Below are 20,228 nucleotides of genomic sequence, written 5' to 3'. Positions count from 1 at the left end.
TTTTACCATTATAGGAGACATGAGAGAGACTCATACCTATTTCAACATATCGACTCGGCAGATCCCGCATCTCACTGGCATGACGTTCTTTCACTGAGCATATCTGGAAAAGAAATTCACAGGTTACTCTCGAGATATGATAGATATTCTCTAAAGCATTTTATTCAGTGTGTTATTTTTTAAAGGTAACAATTTATCCCAAAGATGGAGTACATATAACCTACTCTAAGACATAAAGGCTTTGAGAGGATGGAGAGATGACTCAGCAGATACGAGCCCTGGCTGCTCTTGCAGAGGACCTGGTTCAGTTCCCAGCACCTACATGGTGGCTCACATCTGTCTGTAACTCCAGCTCCACGGGGATCCAGTGCCCTCTTCTGGCCTCTGTGGGCACTGCGGGTATAAGATGCTCAGACATACATGCCAGAAAAAGACCCATACACTTAAAAGTAAAAAATGAATTAAGCAATTAGTTTGAATAACCTATGACAACCATTATTTAGATTCTCCAACATTAGTAGAATAAAGTTACACTTTATGACAAAGAAAGAGCACTTTTAATGTGCTGTTTCTAATGGCCCATTTTCTGAAGCTCTGCTTAAGGGCTGCAGACACGTGCTGGAGGGTCTCTGGTGGAACATGCATACAATGGCTGTCCTACAGAATCTGTTGTCAATGTGTACACTATCATGATCACACATGTATATAGTCTGGAAAGTAAGAGTAGTTTCCCACTGTGTGAGGGAAAAAAACATTTTTACTATTAGCACTTTCTCAAAAAGTTTGTCTATCTTTGTTTCAAATTATACATGTAAAGTTGAGATAGAAATACGTATTTTGTAAGCCAGCAACTAAAAATGTATCTATCTCCTAAGTTCTCACTCCTCCAACTCATTGGTAAGACTATGAATATTTTTCTTAACTCTTTCCAAATGAATGTACTTTCCAAAGTGAATATATTCAACTTTGTAAAAAGAAACAAGAATTCTGTCTTTTCTTTTTTTTTCTTTTTAAATTTGACCCTTGACTTAAGGTTGAGCTAGAAGTCAGGTGCTGATCCCATACGTTGACATGCTCCTCCTTCACTTGTAGACAGCGACATTTTATGGTCACTGGAGAAGCACTGCTAATACACTATGGGACATTCTTAAGTAAACAAACAAGAATGAACAACGTCCCAGTCCAAGGGCCATGCCATTGCTAACTCTACTGCTATTAACGTCAAGGCTTACTATAAATAATAACTATCATTTAAATATTCTTCCATCATATAAATCTTTAGTGTCATTATAACAGTGTAGCATACGACACTAGTATGATTCATTTGATCAACTTTCATTTGTTTATTTCTATCCATGAATATGATAAACAATAAGAGCATGCTCACTGTACTTAAATATGAAACATTGAAGACTTTACTTAGGATAAAATTACTAGGTAGAAAGTTACCAGATCAATGGTTAGAAATACTTTTTTTTTTTTTTTGGTCTGATTCCTTCTTTAATGCTCATGTCTAAACTGGCTGCAGCACTGCAGAGACTCACTGAAGGCCCGTAATGCTTTCTCAAATGTGGGACAACGCCCACAGCTATGGACATGTGGGGATCCACAAGTACGGGGCCAGCTGCTTTTCTCCATTAACGACTTTTTGACATTTGTCCATTTCCCTCAGTTTTCTTCTCTTTCTGGTAGAGTTGTGAGTTTATAAGAGACCTACTCTTTTTATCCCCCACACTTACTAAGGAAGCCATTAAATCTTCTAAGGGGAACATTGCACAATGCCAAATGAAAGGTCATTCTGATGTGCTGATAAAAGTGGCTGAGGGGATGGTTTGTAGTTCGGCAATAAAGAAAATGTGATGGCAGTATTAGCCAGCACTTTCTGAGCGATGATTGAACACCAGTGCCGAGTTAGAGCCGTTTTGTTAAACTGATAGTGCAGTGGGAGACATGCCAGAAGACACTTGGCCGAAGTGTGGTTGGGAAGTAGAGGCATGCACTGTGGGCAGGAGGCTTTCTGGAAGAAGCACCCTGTAAGAACTAGAGAGGCAGAGCAGATCTATGGGACAAAGTGAAGTGTCTAGGCCTTCAGCTGGAAGGACAGACAGAAACTACAAGGGATGAGGGGCAGAGTTGAGGCCACGACATAACAAAGAGAGAGGTATGTTCATTGAACTTGAGGTCTTACTGGACCTCTTGCTACCTATGAAAGGGAATGCCATCATTTTAACGTAAGATGAGAAAACTGAGGCTTTGAAAAGTTACCACCCCAAACCACAGGGCTGGAGCTAAAGGGCCAATCCATGTCCCCGACTGTGCACCAGTCTCTCTGGAGAGGAGACTCGGACACCATCCACTGGCTGCTGGACCGCTCTGTTCCACTGCTCCTCAGTTCTGTGGTCTGGAGCAGCAGGTTTGGAGGGGGCACAGGCAAAAGCTACAGCAAGCTTGTGGCCTGACTAGAACACATCAATAATTTTTAAGGCACCCCCCCTTTTTTTGTTTAAACTTTTTTTAATCTTTTTAAAAACTTTTTCATTGTATATCCTGATTGTAGCCCTGTCTCTCCAACTCCTCCCAGACCCACCCTCTCTCCCTCTTCCCCCACCCCATCTCCTTCCCCTAGTCCTTGAAAGGGACAGTTCTCGCCTACCATCTGCTCCTAGTTTATCAAGCTCATCAGGACTGTTTGTATCCTCTTCCTCTGTAGCCTGGTAAGGCCGTATCACCAGGGGGAAGTGATCAAAGAGCAGACAACTGAGTTCATGACAGAAGTAGCTCCTGATCCCCTTACTCGGGAACCCACATGGAGATTGAGCTGCCAATTGGCTACATCTGAGCAGGAGGTCTAGATCCTCTCCATGCATGATCCTTGGTTGGTGCATCAGTCTCTGCAGGACTCCCCGGGCTCAAACTTTTTAGCTTTGTTGGTCTTTTTGTGTATTGGCAGGCTCTTCCCTAATCTGCCTCACTTTAAACGATCCCATCCACATCCCCACATGGGCACCTTTCTCCTGTAAACAAACTCCAGGAGTAGTAAAGCTTGGTTTCACCTTCTAGTTCCTTAGGTAACACTGACTTTTCCCCTTTTTATTATACCCCCTGTTCAAGCATTGCTAGATACTGAAGGGTATACTGTCAGAACACACCCACAGGCCAGTGTTCCTCACCAGCTCCCTACACAGGTACAAGAAGACCTTCTATTACTAAGTAGTTGCACTGGCCTCCTGTCTCTTCTGTCCTCTCTATGGTGCCTTTTTTGTATAGCTCTGCCCAGCACTGACAGTGATCCTTCTACAAGTTACAACCATAACTAACTCTACTGCAGCATCCTCGGCTGGCTTCTGTCCTCACTGATAGGCCAGAGTTTCCCAGGTGCCCATAGCCACACTGTCACCCCATTCCCCGTTATCCTCCTCTACCCTCCCCTCCACTCCTGCTCTGCTCTTGACAACGGCTTCCAGCTATTCCATCTAAGCACTCCCTCAGAGCTGCATAACTTTTCCCTCTCAGAGCTTTACACTAATAACATACTGGCTTTCAGAGAGCCACCCCCACCCCAGTGACATACATCTTAAAAGGTATCTACCCACATCCCTTCACCTTTATCCTGTCCTTGGCATTCACCACGATCAATATGTGTTTACCTGCTAGTTGATATCTGTCTGTCTTCCTTCACCAGAACCGCCCAAAGAATGAACTAGCTTGTATCTGAAGCATCCACTGCTTATAGTTGCTTGGGTAAGAGTTTGGTGGCCACACAGAATGAACAAAGCTTATCTCTAACTATATACTTTATTATGTTGTTTCTAGTTGCTTTTCTTAACCTAGATTGCATACCAAGATTTTGAACTGGGAAATGTTCAAAATATGATTTAGTCTGAAAGAAAATAATCCTTAATAAAACAGTATTCTTGATGTAAAATTTGGAGACTGTAACTGAAGCACAGAGCACGTGCATACATTATCTGTGACTATTCTAACACATTCCCACCAATGTGGAAGATTTAAACAGACATGCATTCACTTATGGGTTTACAGATACAAGTCTGATTAGTTCCACTAATTAGGTGACATGAGGTGTGGCCAGGGTAGCACTTCCTGGAAGGCCCTAAGAGAATCTATGCCTTGTCAGCTTGCTCTACTGCAGAAGGACCACACAGCTCTCTAGTGTAACAGCCCTTCCTTCTCCATCTCCCTTGCTGGTATTCCTGGTACGGTTAGTCTGGATGAAAATGGCCCCCACAGGTTCACTTGTTTGAATACTTTGTTCCTAGTCTGTGAACTGTGTGGGGAAGATTAGGAGTGGCCTTGTAGAAGGAGGTCTGTCACTAGGGGTAGGCTTTGAAGTTTCAAGAGTTGCAAACACCATTCCCAATGTGTCCATTTTTTCTCTGCCACCTATTTGTGGATTAAAATGTAAGCTCTCAGATGTTCCAGCCAACATGCCTGCTGCTTGCTACCACGCCATGATGGGCTCTGAATCCTGTGGAACCGTAAGCCCAGTTAAAAGCTCTTTTATAAATTGCCCTCGTTTCATCACAGCAAAAGAAAAACAAGGCAGACAGAAGTTGGCACCAAGGAGCGAGCTACTGCTGTAGAACCTGGCCATGTTGTACTTTGGAGGAATGTGGAAGACCTTGGGAATTTGGAACGTGACTGATACTGTATGAAGCAGGGCTAACTGGGCTGTACTAGAAGAAATCAGAAGTAGTGCTGAGAGCTATGTGGACTGTGGAAGAACAGCTCAAGAGGCTGCAGATGGAAAAATGTCAGCAACTCCAATAGTGACCATTCTTTTGACAGTTTTGCAAAGAATGAGCGGCATTTTACCCTTGTCCTAAGAATCTGCATGAGGCTAAATTGGAAATTTAATGGACTAATTTCTTTGGCAGAGCAGACTTCAAGGTGACCTAATATTAATTCTATCGCCTGGCTATTAGTAATCACTCTTGGGTCTACAGTGAAAAAGAGGAAGCAGGGTGAAAAGAAATATAAAATGTATAGTTTAAAGAGAAAAAAAATAGCACCAAAATATTGTGTGCTGAAAGAGATGAGAGGATGGAGAGGCCAATCCAAAAAGGAATAAAGGGATGGATCCCCCGAAGCTAAGCCTCAATCAGTAGAAACGAATAGCCTCAGGAATTTTCTGCTTCTAAACAGCAACAACAAAGGAAGGCTGGTGCAACTATCAGTTGCCAGACTCTACCCTAAGTGTCAGTCAAACTTGGCAGCATTGTCCAAGTGGTTCTGACTTTAGATTCATGAAGGACACACTAGTAAAGGAGTTGTGGGATCTTCCTCCATGGTTAAAGAGAGTTGCTAAGACCAAGGAATGTATGGTTGGGCAGTCCCTGGGTGAAGGCCCTAAGAGGGCCTGAGTCCTTGAGACGCCATTTTGTGAAACTGTGAAAGGGAATTCTGGATTGCATTGGAGAGTCCAAGGCGTTGGAGATGTCAGAGCCAAGGGACTCTGTCTAAGAGACAGAACTGTGTTGCAGGCAGCAAAGCTGGAAGGACAGAGCCATCTAAGCCCTTTGACATTGGACTTGGAGTTTGCCCTACTGGTTCATGATCATTCTTGGTCCAGTATTTTCTTAGTAATCCCTATTCCTCTCTTCTGGAATGGTACTGTATATTATTAATGGAAGTATGAAATTACTTTTTGATTTTACAGGATTTTAAAAATTGAGGGACTACCTTGAAAGAAAGGACTTGGATCTTTGGACTTTTAAATAGTTTTGAACCTGAAAGACTGTGGGGACTTTTGAAGTTGGACTAAATGAATTTTTGTAGTATGATATGGTCAGGGGCCTAAAGGGCCAGGGAACGAAGTAGTGGTATGAAAAAGAATGCCTCCCCCGCCCCATATTCCTGTGTTTAAATAATTGGTCTCCAATTGGTGAAAACGCGTGGGAAGAATCAGGAGGAGTGGGCTTGTTGGAATTGGTGTGTCACTAGGGGATAGGCTTTGGGGTTTTAAAAGATCTATATTGCTCCCAGCATATACTCTTTCTGCCTCCTACTTGTGGATCATGATGTGAGTTCTTGGCTGCTCCAGCCACATGTCTGTGGCTTGCCGCCATACTGCCTCACAATCATGGATTCTAGCTCTCTGAACACATAAGCCCAATTGAATGCTTTCTTTCATAAATCACCTTGGTCATGGTGTTTTGTCACAGCAGTAGAAAAATAACTAAGACAATGGGACTACATTTAAAACCAGATGGAAACTCAGGACAAGCGCTCCGTCCTGAATTTAATTACACTTTTCCCCTATAAATAAAGACTTCAGGTTGCATCTAAAATGAGGAGAATCTGCATCACAGCACTGTGAGGACAGGAAGAACATGGCATAGAGAACACAGTGCTCAGCTGGGCAGCAAGGCACCACACTAGTCACTGTCACACTTTCCCTTTCTCCTCGCGGCTCTCGTTTCCCTTACAGGCTGTACATTCTAATAATAGGTAACCTTTATAAGCTGTTACGCTTTGTCAGGCTATATGCACTCCCACACACATTAAGAAGAAAGTGGAAAGGGTGACCCAGTCCCAAGTTTTTCTGACTCTAAAGCCTACATTGTTACACTGTTGTTGAGATACTTCCTCATACATTTTTTTTATGTCAGATAAATTTTGTTTTATTTTATTTTATATTATGTACTGCACCTTTAAACTTCTGAGATTCAAGTACCCACTTTAGTTGAAGCATGGGTAAGTGTAGAATAAAGGGGACAGGGGTCTGGGCTCCCTTCCAGGGAGCAGCTATATCTCACCAAGTATAGCTTCATCAGGTATGGGCCAGATAATCAAAGTCAGAAAATACTCTTAAAACATATAGATAATTCTATGCCATTAATTTATGAAACACACATTATTATTTTAGTTTTAATCTTAACTCAGTTACTATCAATAACTCAAATGAAACTAATCATCAAAGCTAAAGACAAAGAAAAGATAATATGAAGATGAGCACCTCATGTTCCACAAATAGCTAAGGGACTGCAGTGGGATTGTGGGAAACTAAAACAGAGCTCAACAAATACAGCATCATCCTGAGAACATAAAAGGGCAATTACTTTGTACAACATAAAAAAGAAAAGCATATCTTAAAAATCTCTACTTGTGAAACACTGCCCTGTCACCACAGTGTTCAGGTGAAAATATTAGGTTTCCCAGAAACCATTCATGAGTATCTATTTCTTCAGACTACTGTCAATGAATCTGTAACAATCTGGGTTTAATACAAAGACCACATAAACTACCTTGATGGAAGTTCCCCAGCCAATAATTAGCGTCACATTGTCCTTCCAGCAGAGGCTGCAGGGGTACATGTCTGGGCGAAGACTTATATCATCTCGGGGAACATTGGTGATTCTTTGCTTTGAGGTGATGTCAAAAATCTTCACACCCTATAAAACAAACAATATTAAGCATCTTGTATTCTAGGGAAGGAGCATATCAATAGGTGTACTATTCAAAATAATAATGCTGGTTACTGCGCATGCCCAAGAGCCAAACAAAGCCATGTTCTTGCTTTATACAAAAGCTCTGAGAACCCAAACTGCAAAGCAACCTCCACACTCCTTTCTGGACAAGGCCGTGTTACTACTGGATAGCATGGGTATTGTAAACCCAACACAAACATGCACTGTACAGATACACCGAGCTTGTTTGCAACCGGATAGGTGGCAGCCATTTTTAAAGGACCGCTTCTGCACAAGAATGAGTGTTTCAGAAAGGCTTTGGTTCTGAGGACCCATCCATTCAAAGAAAACCACATGTGACAGTTCAAAGTGCTCAAATGGAAACATCAAGTATACTGCTGGCTGAAAGTGAGCCTGGAGACCATGGATGCTTACTTTCTTTGTGACCCAAGAGAAATTAAAAAAAAAAAAAAAATCCCAAAGAGTAGCATTGAACTGAAACGATTTCTACTATTTCTAACTGAATAGAACTGATTTTCTCATTTATGTGCTGAAATTTCAGAAAACATGACATATATGAAAAAGGCTATTTTTTAAATGTTCTCCAGGCCCCACTTTATATTAAATAAACTTTAAGTAAGTGCAATACTAAGAGTACAATACACCTCTTAAATGGCAGGCCTATGTTTTAGCCTATGATTACTGGGGTAAAGGAGAAATCAACAATATTCTTCACTTGCTTCTACCCATGGCCCATGGGCAACGGGTAAATGGCACTTCCAGAGCACAAGCCTGGAGCAGCCCTTCAATTATTAAGATGGCTTTTCATTTTCTTGGCTACTCTGCGCCTCAGGTTCTTACTCTTAAACAGAGTCTACAATGTGCTGGGAATTACTCGACGACAGAAGCCCAGGTGATCTGACTTCCTTAAGCTGAGGGGTGGCATCCGCCACTCACGTGCATTAGAATTGTGTTATCATTGAGTGCTATCGTCTTCTCTGACCCATACCTTTGACCTGGCAACCTCTGCCACTGCACACGTTTTAGAGAGACAGACAAGTGCTTTTACCATATTATTGGCCCAAGCAATCAGATGGCCTCTCCACTTCACACTCCTTATGTTCCCTTCCCCTTCATGCAGGACAGAAGACTTCCATCTGTTCATCCACGTCCGTTCAAACAGCAGCAACTGAGGACATAGCAAAACACAGGCTTTCAGGCACCCAGAGTCACCCAGAAGATCCTTCACTCACCTTTGATGCCTGTCAGTGTTACCAAGTGACAAATAAGCCACTCTTGATAGTTTACATTTATTTTTAGTAGATACCCTGCTTTTTGGAAAGAATCCCCTACATATCTTTTACTGCCTGGATTCCTATTTAAATCAGATTCCAGCACAGAGGTTATGACAAGTCTGAGCCACATGATGGCACCAAAACACTAAGACTGGGACAAACAATGCCTTGGTGAATCCAGCTTTAAGAAAGCTTTTCAAATAAGGAACTAGGAACTAATTCATTTTGCAAACTGGAAAATCAGAAGCTTTTAAGTTTCTCACTGACAAGACAGTCATCACAGGTTAAACTGCTGTGGTTGGAAGCAGTTGGCTTTTTTTCATTTAATCCAAAGCAAATAATTTGACAGTATCAGTTGAACAGTAAATCAAATCACAAAGTATGGACCATTTGCTTTAGGATTTATGGTCTTTAAAAATTCCACAATAGCTAGACATGTATAAAGAGAATAATCTATTGTGAAATCCCACTGGAAATTTTGAGATAAAATACAACTGGTCAGAACTCCTTAATCCTGAAGAAGGTGTAGTTCTGGTAATTCATGCGTTAATAAAACATTTTCGTTGATATAGCCAACTTCAACTCTTCAAGCAATGACATTCACAAACTGTATTACTGGAAGCAGAGCGTTCAGACGCATGTATTTGAACACTGTTTGCGAGTACTGAGGAGAGACACCAGGAGGGAACTGGGGAAGCGGCAGAGACGAGTTTCACTACTGTGGGTCTAAATCCTATGCTGTAGAATATCGGGGCTATGTTCCCTCTGCCCTCAAACTCTAGAATTCTTGGCAGGTACCACCGCAGCTGGCAAGAGACTTTTAACAATTCCTATTGCAGTTCACCCCAGGGTCTGTTGTATGTCCTACCATGTCCAAAGCATCGGGGAGGAAGCATCCAGGGTAACCTAGAATTGATGCTATGGCATAAGGCAGTAAGTAAAAAGTAAATTACTTTTTACAGCCACAAATACACCAAGAACTACTGAGCACAATATAAAGACTGACAAAAGCTAAGACTCTCTAAATATCTATCTCTCTACATATAAATGTATTATCAATATAAAGATACCCAGCATATTAAATAAAAGCATACTAAACAATAGTATTTTCTATGATGCTCCTTAAATAAAATATGAATGGATAGCTGTGTATTAAATATTTATTTATATAGAAGATAGTACAGCAATATGAACCATATATTATAAAGCAATCATAATTCTAGAAAAGTGATAGGAAATCTTATATAGATATTTCTCTAAATATTAACACTATTTTTATAATAATGTAGTCTCCTCTGCTTCATTCAGTTTGCTTTGGGTTTCCAGAGGAAACTGAGGCCAGATGTCCTCTAGTTTCCCTTTGTCCTGGCCTAGTTCCAGGAATTCTAGGAGAGGGCAGGAAGAAAAGGAGACAGGAATTCAGAAATCAGTCCACGTCCCTGTGTGCTCTGTTTGACATGAAATGGGAAGAGCAGAGATCTTCAGTGAAGGTTTTCTAAAGAGAGAAAGGCCCAAGGCAGATATGTAGATGTCATATGCTGGAAAACAAACCCAAAATCCAAAAGAGGAAACATGCTAATTTCACTAAACGAATGAGACAGTTTAAACTCTTTACCACCACAATTTAAATGTGATGTCTTCCCTTTGGATTTTTCTCAGAATGTAGTAGTTTTTATCACATCACTCTTGCCTTTTGTAGATAAACATGAGTTATCTGTAAAGAAGCATGCATTCTTCTCTAAGTCATGTCTCCGATGGCTCAGTCTTGGTGTGTGCTTTATAATCCCACTGGCCCAATCTCAGCACCACAACCAGTTAAGGCATTCTCGTCACTGGGTCTGGCTATCATTTGAACTTCACTGTTTCTCCCTGCTGGAGAAAGGACCACATCTTTCGGTTTGCTAGACACTCGGGCATGATGGAGAGTAGACAGCAAGCAGGATTTCTGAGGGTGACTCTTAATCCTCCTCTCATGATGCGTTTGCAATTGGTGGAGCTGTGTAACACCCCAGAGCCTTTCTTCATCTATATAACTCATCTGCAGTTCCTGATGCTTCAAAACTGTATTGAATACGTGGAAATCTGTACTGTCTCTAAAATTTAAGGAAAGACCTTCAAGCTTACTCATACAATTAACACATCTTCCCTGTCAGAATGGACTTCCTCTATTGAGCTCGTGCCCGACTCCTGCAATGACAGGCTGTTGTCCATTCCTCGAGGGGAGAAAATGTAACTTTTACAAAGCTTATCAAAAACTTGAAAACTATATTTAATGTTGGTCTTCCCATGCTCCATTTAAGTAGCTGCTGATCTTTTCATTGATGGACACAGATGTACCCTGTGGCACCTAACCAGCTCCTCCCTTGCATCATGTCCCCGGCTCTGCCTCCTCAGCAGCTCTTCTCATCCCTCTTCATCTGTCCGTATTTCTCACTCACAAGTTCAAGCTTCTAAGCCATACGTGGCATTCAACTTCACAAATGTAACTGTAATTGCTGGCGGTTTTATCATTGTCCCTCTGTGGGACAGAGCTTTATGCAGGACACCATCATCGTATGGTGCCCTTTCCTTTCACCGTTTTATACTAATCTAAGGGAATTTTGAGCAGGAACACATTTTCTAGCAGTAATGCCAAGCAAAGTTCTGCACTGACGATTTAGAGAAAGATAAACTACTTTTCTTACACACATTCTGCACTAATTTAAGCACCACAAAGCTATCTGCCCCTATTTCACTGACATTTAATAAAATCCATTTCTTTCTTCTAGTCATAAAACTGCCTAGAGACCTACTGAGCACGAATGCTCTACAAAGCATTTTAGGGGTAAGTCATTGAACGAACTAGCCTTAAAAGCAGCTGGTTAATTTATTTGGTTTGTCTTCCACATCCTGTATTATCGAATTGTCATTATCCCAATACTGAGAGCAATTTAAGCTCAATGGGAGCTAAGTACACAGAGAGGAAAAGCTGTTTCCAAGAGGTCTATATTTTTGTTGTTGCTGGAGAAAGTATTTTAGGGCTTTATTTCCCATAAATCCACATTCTGGCAGTCAGCACTCTCAGTACTTATATTTCAGTAGGAGCCTTCACATACCAGCAATATACTTTATTCTTCTATGTTTTGTGCTGATAGATGTAGCTAACACTTTTCTATACTACAAAGTGGTGGAGGATGCACATCCCAGAATCTCCCACACCTGTGCCAAGATCCCTAGCAGGTTGCAAGAAAGCTTGTATTTCTGGTACTCAGTGCTATCATTACCAATCACTCACTCTTCCCTGATAAAGCAAAGAGACACATTTTAATCATCAGATGAGGATCTTCCAAGTTTATAGATGATGCGACTTTTTAGCCTTCCTCAACACCTGCAATGAGGCAGACAAAAAAAAAAAAAAAAAAGCAAGCAAGACTGGGGCAGAGGGATCATGCCATGGGAAACAGATATGGAAGATACCACATAGCTTCCTACAGAAAGGACCAAGGGACTCAAGGAAAACCAGAGTACATGAAAGACAACCTCTGCTAAGTCAGGCTGGACAATGAAAAGATAATAATGTGGTGGCAATCTTTTAAAAACACAAATCTCAGCAAGCCAGAAGCTAACAAGGCAGTCTTGGTAAAACAAGACAAAGGGGGTAAGGACATGAAGTCCTGTCCCAAGACTTGAGAAAGATCACGAATAAAATTTTTAAGATAAGGCCAGGAGAGATGGGTCAGTGGTGAAGAGTGTTCACTGCTCTCCCAGAGGATCTGAGCTTGGTTCTCAGCACCTACACAAGTGGCTAACTGGCCTGCACAGGCAACACACATACAATGCACATACACATGGACGCATGTACACGTATCTTCCGATAATTAAAAATGAAATGTCTCTGTTTTTAATGGAAAAGAAAAGCGAATGAAACAATAGTCATTTTGGAGAAGGTGCTGGTTGTGCACAGCAGACAAAAGCCCATGATTCTGATAGAGCCAGGGGTGAGGAATCCATCTACCCCTACAGGCTAACATATCAAGTCACCCACTCTCAAATGCAGACTATTTAAAACCGTCATCTACAATACTACCTACAGATGTGAGGAGATGGGAGCCTTCATCTTACTTCTTGCTATGATTCAGGACCAACATTGCCAATTGTTGTTTTGAGTTGTTTTTTTATAAATCTCCACAAAGAAAGATCTTAACACATGGCAAGAAAGGGGAAAAATTCCCAAGTACATTTTTGCTTTAAATTCACTAGTTAATTTCTGGACATGTTATAGTTCTTCAAACTTCTTTTTCTAGAGGTAATTTCTCGTGCTTAAAAGAAGTCAAATGCAGACCAAATACTGCTGCCACATAAGGTACCTATTCATAGAAAAAGTCTCACAGCCTACTTGGTCAATTATAGAAAATATTTGAAAAAACATGAGGTCAAGCCCTGGAGGTGAACTAATCTTGTGAAAACTATGTGGACATGTTGAATACTTGAAAACAAAACAAAACAAAACAAAACAAAACTGAATCACTGAAAGGTAAAGTTTGCTTAACAAATAACAGTTTCTAACTAGTAAAATCAACATGAAAAGATGACACTAAAATCCAGGGGTCTCATGAGGAGCAGTTTTGTGTGTATGTGTGTGTGTGTGTGTGTGTGTGTGTGTGTGTGTGTGTATAAAACAACTGATAACAGATGTTATCTGTGGATCAAAACCTAACTACCCCTATAGGCTAAAATATCAACTTACCTATTCTGAAATGTAGACTAACATTGTCATCTGTAACACCCACCTACAGATGCAAGTTCACGATGATACAAGCCTGAGAAATGACTATACCACAGTTCTGATACTATTAGAAAACTTCCACATGGATTCACATCACGACTTTACAGAGATGGGCTCACATTTCAGACTGTAGCCACCTAAGGATGTATCTTGAGGTCTGGGCTTGAAGTCATACCTTCAGCAGCAGGGTAAAACAAAACTAAACAAAAAAACCTCAAAGCTGCCCACATCTGAACTCATGTCCCGTGTCAGGAAGAAAATTTTTTATTTTTACCTGCACGGTATCTCAACTGGATGGAGATGGACTATTAGAGGGGGACCCTGGCAAGAAGGATATGAAAAAAAAACAAAAAACAAAACCTGATAAATTTGTACAGCCTAAAAAGTTATCTGAATTAATGGATTTGCATATTTGAAAAAACCCTTCACACAGTTCTATGTAGAAAAAAAGGAAAGAAAAACCTTAATATCATGACCCCACCTACAGAAGCCAAATCAAATGAATCCATCTTCATTTGCTTTAACCACCTTCCCTATCATCTTTATGAAAGGCTGACACTGGGCATACAGTAAGACACAGGTAGGTCTGTAGAAATGGCAGAACTGATGGGTTTTGGACAGACTCACACCCACAGTATATGATATGCATATATAATCAACATACACAATCACTCCTTGTATACTTCAATTTTTACTTGTCTCATTTGAACTCCTATATAGTATCTCCTTGCGAACAGGAGTAATTATCCTAGATTTAGACAATATTAGTGAAAGCCTTCGGGTTATTCAGTAAGCAGCAATAATTTGTGTTTAAAATGACAATAAATATCAAGTAGACAATCCTTATTGGCCTTGCTTCTATTACCCCTGAGCAAAGAATGTCACCACATGTCCATAACAAAGGCAGATATGGATGTGAATAATACGAATGTTTAAATTGTCTAATAGTTAAAGACACTGAAAAATAATGGTTGGCAGAGAAAACAATGAAGTAATAAGCCATTTTCACTTAGCTGGCACAAATAAGTGTGCATTGTTTATTTGGTGATGTGTTCAAACAATTAAAAACTAGTGATAACCTCTGACTTAATAATTCTAATCAAAGGAATAGATGCTAGGAAAACAGTTCTAACAACAGACAGAAGTTTGGGATAAAGATTGCTAGATTCAGAACAGCAAAGAAAATGATCAAGTGAAGAATGACAGAAAAAAAATGTTTGATGGTTAGTTACTTGACAGTGGAAATTAATACCTGGAATATATAACACATTAACAAAATTTACCACCAAAAACCCAAGTTATTCAGGCAATAAGTAACATATGAACAAATACATCTCAAGAAGATAACAAATGGCCAATAAATAGGTGAAAAATATTTGTTATTTTTTTTTTTACTTCAGGGAACTCAAATTTCATGTACCTTGAGATTCTCAACACCATCAAAATGGCTATAATAATAAAAAACAACAGCAAAAAATTACAAATGCTGAAAGAAAGGCCTGTATGCTTTTGGTGAGAATGGAAATTAGTCTAGTCACTGTGGAAGTTCCTCAAGCAAGCAAACAAACAAACAACAAAAAACAGAACTACCACATGATTCTAAGCCACTCCTAGATATATATCCCAAGAAATCTAATCACACAACAGATATTTACACATCCATGTTTCCTGCAGTATTATTGGTAGCAATTAAGTCATAACTTAAGTATGTAAACCTAGGTACCCACCAGCAGGTAGGTGTGGTGGTCTGAAAAAAATGCCCTTAGAGGTTCATAGGGAACAACAATAGTGGCACTATTACTAGGTTTGTCCTTGTTGGAAGAGGTGTGTCACTGCTGAAGGCAGTGTGTCACTAGAAGTCTTTGAGGTCTCAGATGCTCAAGCTAGACCCAGACTGGCACTCTCTTTCTGCTCTCTGCCAATCTGGATATAGATCTCTCAGCTACCTCTCCAACACCATGTCTGTCTGAGTCCCACCATGTTTCCCACCATGACGACAATGGACTAAAGCTCCGAACTGTAAGCCAGCCTCAATAAAATGCTTTCCTCAGTAAGAGTTACTGTGTTCATGGTGTCTCTTCACAGTAATAGAAACCCTAACAAAGACAGGAGTATAAAGAAAATATGGCATAAATTCATAGTAGAACACCATTCAATCACAAAGAATTACATGACACATGCAAGGCAATGAATGAAACTAGAGATTATGCTAAGTGAAATAAGCAAGACAGATTTCAAAAAGAGAAACTGTAAGTAGAGGAGAGACCACTAGGGGAAGGGGAGAGGGGTGGGTGGAGAGAGACAAGCAAAGAGAAATAGTAAGAAAAAAATGGATAGTAAGAAGGGTACATACAATCAAAACACAATATATGCATTACAGAAATATCCCAGTGAAACCTATTAATTTATATAAGTACTATGCATTAGTAGGCTAGAGCTGGAGCTCAGTGGGTAGAATGCTTGCCTAACAAGCATGAGGTACTGGGATCCATCCCCAGTGCAATGTAATTAAGTACTCCTGTATCCCTACCATTCAAGATACAGAGGTAGATGGATCAGAAGTTCATGGTTATCCTTAGCTAAGAGTTTGAGGCCAGTTGGTGCTTCATGAGACCGTCTCTGCAAAGAACATTACTACTGCTACTGCTACTGCTACTACTACTAAAATTTCTACCTCTCTCACAAGTAGATTGTTGACAAACATGGAAACAAACTAAAGGTCCAACAACAGAAGAACAGCTAACAAAACTAAACAGACCTATAGAATGCAACTATTAAAAAACACTGAGCAAACAATAAGGATGTAGAGAATTTTATATACTATAAAATTTTAAGGAAAAAGTCCTAAAATGAGATGACTTAATGAATCTTTCATTATTTTATTACAAAATAAATGAATGCTTCTAACAAAAAGATTAAATGAATGCTAATGAAGACTAGAAAATATGTTCATAATCCTGCTCAACTCAATACAATCAATGACTGTGTACAGCCCTTCCTGAATGTACCTACATACATAATTATATTTATAAAACAATACCATGGGGCTCCTCATATACTTTGGAAAAACACATCAATGAAAACAATCCATCAGATGTGGACAGCACTTTAACCCACTGACAACAGGAAAAGCTGACATCTGTAAAGGGTGGACCTTATCTCTCACAGGTAAGCCTTGGTCTTGTGACAAACAAGCAGCTTCACAGAGCACTAGCAGTACATGAAGGCACTATGCAAGCATGAAAGATCTTGGTAAAAACAGGACCAGTTCCTAAGCATGTTTGAATCAACTCTGCAAAAAGTAATCACAAACCTCCTCCTGTCTAAAATAAGAGATTCTGCTTCTTTACTATCACACTTTAGCCCTGCCTAAGCCTCTGTCCAAATAAGGCTTATTTACATATTCAAGAACATGATTACTCAGGCTTCTTTACAGCATCCATTCTGGAACAAACACTTGCCTCCTTAAGCCTCCTTCAAATCACATCTTAAAATTGCTTCCATCCTCAAAGATCATCTTTTTGATATCCTCTTCCTAATACCCCATGGCAGTTCTGGTGATCTATGGATAAAGGGCACACAGCCATCTAGGTATTTATTGTGTTTCAAGCTTCACTGTTAAAAGTAAGAAAGAGAAATACTGGCTTAAAGTTTAGAAACAAAGAAAATAACACAATGAGATTTTTCCAGAGTAAAGTTACATTCTTGCATATACAAATAAATAAAATACCTATACACGTTTCTTTCACAACTGATTCAGAATATTCATTTTCTCAGATCAGCTTTCTGATTAATAATCTTACTAAAGTCATTCCACTACTACTGCCCCACCCACATTCTTTTGAAAATCACCACCATCATGATGCGGCGTTCATGCAATAACAATAACACTATCTGGGTCCCTCCAAAAAGGGCTGGGCTCTAGACGCAGATTTAAACTAAGTAGTCTTTGAAATAAGTACTTCAGTTTGTATGAGTGATACTAAGTGATTACAAACCCGTAATCCCTTATTTCATGCAGCTTAGATAGGGAGGGGGCAATATTAGTAAGAGTTCTTCTGTATTAAGCCCCACAAGAAAACACAGAGAGCAGCTCTCCACTAACAGTTCTACTACTCAAATATGCAGTGAGCAATACAGGAAATGAGAAGCGACAGTGGCTTGACTGTTCAAGGATTCAAGGAGGTGCTATGATCAATACACATACATGATGTATAGGAAGGGCTGACCTGCAAAGAGCTTGCCCTGAAAGCATGAAGGTCTGCGTTTGATCCCTAGAACCCATACAAAAGAATCCGAGCATATACTTTCAATTCCTGGACTGGGGAGTCAGGAAGGCTGATTGCTGGAGGCTCAATGATGGGTCAGCCTAGTCTATACAGAGGTTCAGGGCACTGGGAGACCCTCTCTAAAGAAGAAAACAACAGGAGGAACAAAGGAAGGAAGGAGAGATACAGAGAGGAACAGAAGTGAAGACGTGGACTATGACTGAGGAATGGCACCTGAGGTTGTCCTCTGGTCTCCACTTGCATGATCAGACACAATTATATGCACACACGCATACATATGAAAATGCACATAAACACAAACATGTACATGCACCGAAAGAATATTATATATGGAACATTTTATTAAAGGTTTTGAAATTCACTGAATTTATTTTAAAAATGTGGACTCCTTACAGAAAAGCCTTCCTAACAGGGAATCTTAGGAAAGAAGTGGGAAACAGTAAGATCTGGAGAAGACAGGAATTCCATAAGGAGAGCAACAGAACCAAAAAATCTGAGCACAGGGGTCTTTCCTGAGACTGATACTCCAACCAAGGACTATGCATGGAGATTACCCAAGACCCCTGCACAGATATTGCCCCTGGCAGTTCAGTATCCAAGTGGGTTCCACTGTAATAGGAACAGGGACTGTTTCTGACATGAACTGATTGGCCTGCTCTTTGATCACCTCCCCCTGAGGGGGGAGCAGCCTTATCAGACCACAGAAGAAGACAGTGCAGCCACTCCTGATGAGATCTAATTGACTAGGCTCAGAAGGAAGGAAAAGAAGACCTAGACCTCCCCTATCAGTGGAGGGGCATGCATGCAGAGGGTGGAGGAAGGGAGGGATTGGGACGGGAGGAGGGAGGGAACCACAGGGGGAATACAAAGTGAATAAAGTGTAATTAATAAAGAATTTAAAAAAAATCATAAAAAAAAAGAAAGTGAAGCTAGCATGGATCTTTCCCACATTTCACATCCACTGCAGATCACATTCAAAAGACCAGCATTCCTACATATAAACCATAGAAAAGCAACTAACATTTGCCATAAATGAATAATAAAATGTCAACATTTTGACTTAAGTGATTACCAGTTTAAGAAACTGATTTCTATTTTTAACCTCAACCAGAATATAGAAAACTCTACCAAAATACGTTACCATAGAGATTATTTGCAAATTGGTTTTATACGACTGAAAAAAAAAGTTTGTTGAGGTTACATTTGTGTTTTACTTCCTATTTGTTGGTATTTTTACAACGTTGGTCTGCCGAATACATGAAATTCTTGGAATTTCCATTAACACAATTGGGACACGGTCTGTAGAAGAAAAGAATTTTTAGCATTTCAGCATAAAGCTGCCAGTGCACAAACTTGGTGCCGCCCTGTTGCTTAATACTGACTTGGCCAGGAAGTCTTCAAGTATGTATTCTTAATTCTTCACAAGTGCTCAGCTGAAAAGGATAATGGTCTAACTGTGTAAGAGGACATGCCTATAGAAGGATGCCTATGACCATGATGTGTCAATGTTCAGAACTACCCTGGACAGCTAAGGCCCTGAACTGTACATACCAGTGCACACAGCTAGTATCAAATGCTTGCAACCCTAAGAAGCCCAGGTCCAATCTGACCAGAAGATAAGCAAACACACAAGGAAATAACTCTACACGTGTGCAGGGATCACAGTAGGATGAAAAGGCTCCCTGGAAAATCTCAGTGCTGAAAATATTTACAGCTAGGGATGGTTGAAATGGAGAGGTGTTAGACACAGGGCAGAGATTTTCCATCTTGGGCTGTGTGAATTCTGAGGAGCTAATGTACACTATAGAAACCATATTTAATAGCATTGGGTAATAAATGGATGACTGCAATGTACTGAGACTAGGTCTTACGTCTTTGTATCACATACAGGAAAATGTAATTATATGAGAGGAATAGGTATATTTGATCAAATCCTCATATTGTATTGAATGTGTTCAGCACACCTTAATAAAACTGGAAAAATAAAATAATCTTGAAAATGTTTTTTAAATTGTATTTTAAGGAAGCTACTTTTTTGATTCATCCTTCAGGATATTCAATTAGAACTTGTATTTGTGGAACACCACTAGAAGCCTATGGCAACCATATCCACCTGCAAAAAACAAAAACAAAAAAACAAACAAAAAAACCAAAACCCAGAAGCCTTCCCCCTGGAACAGGGAATTGACTGTCTTCTTTTCATTCATGCAGGTCCTTTTCCTGTTTGCTAACTGACATTTTCCAGCATATAAAGCAACCTGCCTTGGTACCCAGGTCCCTTCACTTTATCCCACACCAATGGCAAGCAGATGACTATCTGTCTTTCAAAAATGAACCCCACTGCCATCTGTGTCACAATGAGCTAATAATTTGTGAAAGAAGTATATTCAGTTATCACTGAAGTCTATTTCAGAGGTCAAAGGTTAAGGTTGTAAAGCTAAGTTTATTTTGC

At 40.1% G+C, this 20,228-nt stretch overlaps 1 protein-coding gene across 1 annotated transcript in view; it reads right to left on the bottom strand.

Moving 5' to 3' along the window:
- Vps41 (VPS41 subunit of HOPS complex) overlaps window positions 1–20,228 on the bottom strand; it is a 156,607-nt gene that overhangs the window by 55,988 nt on the left and 80,391 nt on the right. Inside the window, exons 8-10 of the mRNA XM_060372802.1 lie at window positions 8,497–8,616; window positions 7,266–7,412; window positions 37–103 (exon numbers count right to left, since the gene is read on the bottom strand). Of these exons, the coding sequence (XP_060228785.1) occupies window positions 37–103; window positions 7,266–7,412; window positions 8,497–8,616 (334 nt within the window). The remainder of the gene's footprint in view (window positions 1–36; window positions 104–7,265; window positions 7,413–8,496; window positions 8,617–20,228) is intronic.

Source organism: Meriones unguiculatus, chromosome 19, assembly GCF_030254825.1.
Source record: "Meriones unguiculatus strain TT.TT164.6M chromosome 19, Bangor_MerUng_6.1, whole genome shotgun sequence".
In the NCBI taxonomy this organism is placed as follows: domain Eukaryota; kingdom Metazoa; phylum Chordata; class Mammalia; order Rodentia; family Muridae; genus Meriones; species Meriones unguiculatus.
This window is presented reverse-complemented; position numbering and strand designations above follow the sequence as displayed.